A 6,720-nucleotide genomic window follows, 5' to 3' on the forward strand; every position below is an offset into this window, starting at 1 on the left:
TTGTGTACACGTCGAGTGGAGCGAAAAAGGAGAGACGAGTTAGAGAAAACCCTGAAAACGAGGTTGGACTTGAGCGTTTAGTTTATGGCGTCCGCGCAGTGAACTACAAAGAATAAGAACGTTTCATTTGTCACCTGTAATCAGCTGGAGTATTGTGAATATACTGATGTGATCCCACCCCAGTAATACCTCCGCCGTGGAACACTTGATGCCTAAAAGGAACAATACATCAAATTAAACAGGTGATACACAGTTTGAAGAAAAGATTTTGAAGAAAATGGTGTTTGTTCGAAACAAACTTACTTGGACGCTTTTTGCTTTCCACCTTCGAGGGATAAGCCACCATTATTAATCGTTAGTGTTCTTTCGGTTGATCGGAAGTAGTTCAAAATACCAAGGCACTAAAAAGAAAACAAACGCAAAATAACAAACGGCGCTGATTAGTTTCTAATCACCTGCGCGTCATTATTTTATCGAAGTCGTTACCTGGCAAATTTTCCTCTCTCGTGTGTTTCAAAACAGCAATATGTATTAACTAAACATGCTGTCAACCTATGAGCCATATATTCAGAAAGCACAGGGCTTGTTGATTAATTTTGTGAAGGATAATATGTGCCAGAAAGTTCAGGGCACATTTGTGTCCGGGGTCTCTACTAATTGCACATTTCATTGAATTCTTTCCGTTGAAGTATATTGTAAAGGATCTCAATTGTAACTGTCGTCAATTCTCTCTTAACAATGTTAAAACATTTACAAGAGAAAAACGTTATAACAATCAATAAAATGATCACCAAAGAGAACATGCCTTGATTTTTTTTATCACATTCTCTCAACTAATTTTATATGGAATTGTATAAGGGGCTTAAAGGGTTGAGAACATAGACGATACCGTAAAATTCCGAAAATAAGCCCCTTCATGTACAAGCTCCTCCAAATATAAGCCCCCCAAACCGGTAACGCAAAAAAACCCTCCGTTAAATCGCCCCTCCAAATATAAGCCCCCCGGGGGCTTGTACTTGCAAAATTGCCCTCAAATACAAAGTAAAACAAAGCAAAAACGGCAAATTTCCTTCCAACTATAAGGCTAGCCCAATCGATTCTGAAACGCAAATTTCCCTCCGTAGATAAGTCCCTCCGAATATAGGTCCCTCAAGGCCTTTGAAAAATATAAGCCCCGGGGCTTATTTTCGGGATTTTACGGCATCTATTCACAGTGTCTGGGATTTATCTGCTTGGTTTTCCCCCTTTTCTGCGAAGTACAAATTCCCCATCATGCATAGTACATCCATGCACTTCCCCTAACCGTTTTACCACAATTCAACGAACGAACAAAAAAAGAAAACTCTGCATTTCTTACAGATCTCTGTAGATCTCTAAGCCGCAGGTGTCTAAGAAGCAGAAATGACATGTAAGCTCCTTGAAGCCTGCTGGCCTGAGTCTTTGCATCCTCATCGTCCAAACCAAGCAGCTCCACAGCTGTTCCCAGATCAAACTCGCCGGCAGAGTTGCTACTTCCACCCATGTCATCTTCACTGATTTTGGTGTCAAACTCAAGAACGTCATCTCTGGAACTCAAACTGTGGGGAATTGAATAAAACAATACTTGTGCAAACCTAAAACTTACAAGGTATAATTTGAGTGCAAATTGTGACGCTTTCTTCTAGACTTTGGGTCTTCAAGAGTTTCATGTACTTTCATTAAGGTTGTAAAAATGAATTTCAGAATTAAACAATAATCAAATACCAAGCTTCTAATATGTTCTGCATTATAGCTCCTAAACCTCTCCGCTACTGAGTATAAAATGTTCGCCAACGAAACTGTACAATATGAATATCATTTTCCAGTAACGAATGAAGGAGGTTGAACCATTAATGGAAATCATATACATCACTGTTAACGTTGTTTTCACCATCAACGACATTAACATCATCATCATCGTTGACGTCATTATCATCGTCATCATCATTATCACTGTCGTCGTCGTCACCTTCGCTGCTGTTGTTTTATCATCGTCTCTCTCATCAGCCTCATTATTATAGCTACTACCATGGTTACTGTTCGTCGTCAAAGAAAGTGACCACCGCCTCCATCGATTTCTTGGTCCTCATCACCATGATCCTCTTTCAGACAAAAAGAGCGCCCGCAAATTCTAATAAAAAATACTAAGCTCGTTGCTCCTACCTTACGGAAGCATAGCTGAAGATACGTTTCCAGACAGCAGCTGTGTCGTGCTGAGTGCGGTACGTTGTAACAGATGCAGACTGTGGTTTGGGTGGTTCTAACACGGCCTTGGCATGTTCCTTCAATGATCCCAGTACCCTCTAAGGACAGAAAAGTGTACAAAAGGGCCACGTCAGATCCCTGACCATCCTTCATTGTGCAAATGAATTCTAGGTGACGGTTTGAACAACCTCCAAATCATGTGCGTTAAATCAATATAGATTTCTTCAGAAATACTATAGCAACGCTTCTTGCGTTTTTAATAATAGATTGAAGCTGTTTTGTTCAAGAGAAACATTTTACGTTACTTCTGTAATTATTTCAGTGAATTGGCAACCTCAATTAGATTACTATTTTATCATTTTACTTTGTTTATTAATAACAACAACAAATTAGGAATACCTGGCCATCTTGAACGTGAAGAAAGCGCGAGTGAGCCCTTAGTAGCTAAACAAGAAACAACAAATACATGTACTTAAAACTGAAATGATTTTAAAACAGACTGAATTTTTATAATTGACAAAAACAGGATCATATTTTTTACAATCGTCACCAAAAAGAGTTATTTATAATCACACCTCGTCAATATTGCCCTTCTGTCTTAGCTTTGTCATAGCTTTAACTTGTGTGGACGTTTGTTCTGGTCTGGAAGAAAAATAGAGCGTAGAGAAATTACAGATAATAAATACAAATAACAGATATTTAAGAAAATAAAGGGACACTGCTCAATTCAATACAGCCAAAATTTGCTCTTAGGACTTCCTCAAATGAGGAAAAAGCTCGCTGAACTCCCCTATATAACCGGAGTAAACCGGGGATCATCTGATTTCTATACAAGTGTATTGCGTAAAGCAGTTGACTTGGGCAAACTGGGGAAATCTGTGTGAATTAACTTATGATGTACTTTCACATTTTACATAATTATATACTGTAAGCAGTCCTTTAGCAATGTCGTGCTGAATTCGTTTTGCAGTAAAAACTAAAGCAAACCTTAGAGGGTTGAACGAGATCCAGTTTGAATGCTGTTTGAATGTGTGCAAAGCTCCTTCGCCTCTAATTTTAGAATCTCCAAACTCCTTCAAATGAAAAACGAGAAACAAAGATCATTTTTTCAGTACTTGTCAACCTTTAGAGTACGTCAATGCAAACAGAAATGTCACTAAGCGCAGCACTTCAAAATATAAAATGTACCAATATCATGGAAACTGCATGCTCTTATTATGAGTCAGTGTTTTCAATAGAGCTCGGGTTGCATTGGGGTTTTACGATTTACACAAACCACCGGGTTCGAATCTTGCGCGCGAATTAGTAGAGATTATATCTAACCTGTACAAAGAAGTTACCAGCTACGAACTGTAGACAAATAACCTAGAATAATGAAAAGATTTTTTTTCATAGGAAGCGTAGCCTAAAATTTTAGCCTTAAGTTTCTGAGACATTCAATCGGAATGACAAGAAGCACATTTTTATACGAAAATTTTTTTGTTTGGCCGTTTAAACGGTAAGCTCCTTGTGACTGTGTGGGCTCCTGTAGCCATATTTGGACACTTCATTCAGAAAGCAAGGCGTTAGAAAAAAAGACATTGTGATATTGACTCACCTCAATAGAAGCGTCATAAACTGGGAAGGTTCTCATCTGTTCTTGTTTGGAAAAAACCTTTTTAAATCTCCTTGTTACCATGGTAAAAAGGTCCATCTCATCTGCGTGGGTGTTGATTTGATTGATATCCTGTAAGTAATATTAGTAAGCGAGTGAAACGATTGTGACGCTATGAAGAATCTGTCACAAGTCGAACTAACTTCAACGGCTTTTGTATTTCCTTGTGCCAAAAGACCAGTAGAGTAGAGATGGGTTTATTGCACTGGTATGGTTCCTCTGAACAAATTGACTGGTGCAAATTCCAAAAGGCAAAGCCTTAAATAATATTGTATAACGTTTTGGTTCTTAAGACAAAATAAGTCCTAGGAGCGGGGTGGGTCAGTTTTGCTGACAAAAATAAACTAGGTCAACAACTGCTCAAAACAGGTTCGTTCATTAAACGTTGACCCATAAAACATTAATGTTTGCAATCTTCTCGGTGGCGTACAAGCTGTTGTGCACACTCGCTACATTGTTACAACGATTTATTCGGTAATAAAAGATTTCCGTTTGTTTAGTCTGCGACACGACAATGCTCTCTGAGAGCTATGGGGGCGGAGAACATCTTAGGAATTTCTACTCTTCAGTTCCTCGCCCCCGGAGCTCCCGAGAGAGTTTGCTCGCAGGCTACCACTTCTCTTACCATCTCAACCGCATAACATGTCATTAGGAACTCCAACAATGGCTTAATCACACCCAGAGGTGTCTCATGCAGCGGTAACTTCAGGTTAATCTCATCAGAAGCCAGCCCACCGCCAGAGGCTGCCGCCGCTGCAGCAATGGAGGGATTCGTCCCCGATACCAGCTGATATGGCGACAGACTTAGCGGGGGAGGGGGTGGTAGGTCTGCATCAGGCACAGTAGTGGGTCTTAAAACATGAAGATGAGCTGTAATTGACACTTGACTGAGGATTTTTTTCAGTTGGCCGCGTGCTTTAGAAGGTGCACCCGGGGTTGTTGACATTTTTCTTTCTTGTTCGGCGGGCTTTTCTTCTTTTTCGGGGGTTTGAGGCTGGATGCTGTTCTTGTGAGTCGAAGGAAGCCATTCAATAATCTGCAAAAAACGAGGCAATGTATTAAAAAAGGGGGAAACTAATTTTACGACTCCTCTTGGAGACGGGAGCGCCATTTAATACGGTCATCCTGCTCTGTAGGTCAAGCGCTTTGCCTACTGAGATTATCCTGTCGCGATTAACTAAAAGTGATGTTCAACCAACCAGGATGGACTGAGTCGGAATTGTAATCATTGAAGAGTAGAACGTTATGATCCAGTCAAACAGCCTTGTGAATGAGATTATGACTCCTTCGATTACGATCTAGTTGAAACTAGCTTCTCTGAGTCTCAAGAAAAAGCGAACGAACTAAACTGATCACAAAGCCCTTCTGCTTACAACTCATCAACCTGGTTTTCACTAGATCGTACGCGACGGAATCGAAGTCATAAACAGAGTCGGAAGGAAATTTATTTTCACACTAAAGCGAATTTTTTTTGTTCGGTCCAATTAGACCCAAAAAAATTGGCACTGGCAAATTTTTTTTGGTTTGTGTTCCGGTCGCACATGAAGCTTCATGACAAGGCTAAATTCTTGTGTAGATCGTATAGATAGACATGCAGTATAAACAAGGTAAGGTTTTTCACTACTGACATTTTCATTTAGGGAAGGTTCTAAATCCCGAATCAGCAGAGTCTCCTTAATCTTGCAATGGGTGTCCGACCGTCCTCTTGCCAAAATTTCCAAATGGTCCCATTTCATGTTATGACCCGTTGACGTGGCATGGTCGGCAATAGCAGATGGGTCATTGCCACTCGTAATGGATTTGAAGTGCACCGTTTTCCTGTCATGCAATCTTCGTTTAGTTTTACCTATGTAGAATTCCTGGCAGTCCCAAGAACTAGCCGTATAAACAACCCTGGACATTTGAGCACGGTGAGTTTATCTTTGTCGGGAAAAAATAATACTTAATACGATGTGTGCTTTGAAAAACAACTCGAAGGTGAAAGCAGCCGTAGAATTTATTGCTGCAAGCCTTCACTTGTTTGGTGACGATTCTGCTTTGTAACCCTAAATAAGATAGAATTAATTTGGTGATTGGCTGTTTGGGTCTGTTTTGGTATCTGTTCAGAACATCAAAATGAGGAGAAAGAAATAAGCAAGGATGTGATCCCTGATGTTTAACAACAATAAATAAATAAATAAATAAATAAATAAAGACACATCTACAGGTAGCAAGCGAACCATTTGACACCTTGTAAATAAAGTGCGTCGCTTATCTGAGTTGCGACAAGTTACACTCACGCGCTTAAATGAAAAGTTTGTTTTAAAGACGTAAGACCTGTGAATGAATCAGTTTTCTACTTTTCAGTGGACAGAATTACCGCTACTTAGCCGCTGTTACCTCACGAAATCGTCAAATTTTATTCAGACGAATTGAATTCAAAACTTCCCATTACGCGACGTACAAAATGAATCAGTCAAATTTGTCTGAAGTTTTAGATTCATCCCAGACATTTCATCGGTCTTTTTTGAATTTTGAATTAAAGTGTACATTTTCTCTTAAAAATTGCTTTCATTTTCAATTCCTCTGAAATAAAATATATATATTTTGAGAAAATTCAACTAAAACACTCCAACGGTTCTTCATTCATTTACCTCACTAAAAAGCTCGAAAAATGCAAGCATTAACTACAAAAGCCTATCGCTTCGTAGACCTCTCCATGTGACACGTTTATTTAGGAAAGTGGTATAAAATTACCGAAGTCTCCACTTGAACAGGGCATGATTAGGTCAAATTAAATCGTTGTCTAAATTAGGAACTATTTTTCGTATACACATGATACTGAGTCTCGTTACGGGTCTCCT

The 6,720-nt window shown here is 39.4% G+C and overlaps 1 protein-coding gene across 1 annotated transcript in view; it reads right to left on the reverse strand.

Annotated features, from left to right (window-relative positions):
- The window catches only part of LOC140947134 (uncharacterized), a 124,733-nt gene that overhangs the window by 25,426 nt on the left and 92,587 nt on the right, over positions 1-6,720 (reverse strand). The window contains exons 6-14 of the mRNA XM_073396225.1: positions 4,503-4,913; positions 3,821-3,949; positions 3,211-3,296; positions 2,799-2,865; positions 2,623-2,667; positions 2,182-2,321; positions 1,358-1,577; positions 304-401; positions 135-212 (exon numbers count right to left, since the gene is read on the reverse strand). Coding sequence (XP_073252326.1) covers positions 135-212; positions 304-401; positions 1,358-1,577; positions 2,182-2,321; positions 2,623-2,667; positions 2,799-2,865; positions 3,211-3,296; positions 3,821-3,949; positions 4,503-4,913 — 1,274 coding nt within the window. The remainder of the gene's footprint in view (positions 1-134; positions 213-303; positions 402-1,357; positions 1,578-2,181; positions 2,322-2,622; positions 2,668-2,798; positions 2,866-3,210; positions 3,297-3,820; positions 3,950-4,502; positions 4,914-6,720) is intronic.

The sequence above is a fragment of the Porites lutea genome, chromosome 8, assembly GCF_958299795.1.
Source record: "Porites lutea chromosome 8, jaPorLute2.1, whole genome shotgun sequence".
Classification (NCBI taxonomy): Eukaryota; Metazoa; Cnidaria; class Anthozoa; order Scleractinia; family Poritidae; genus Porites; species Porites lutea.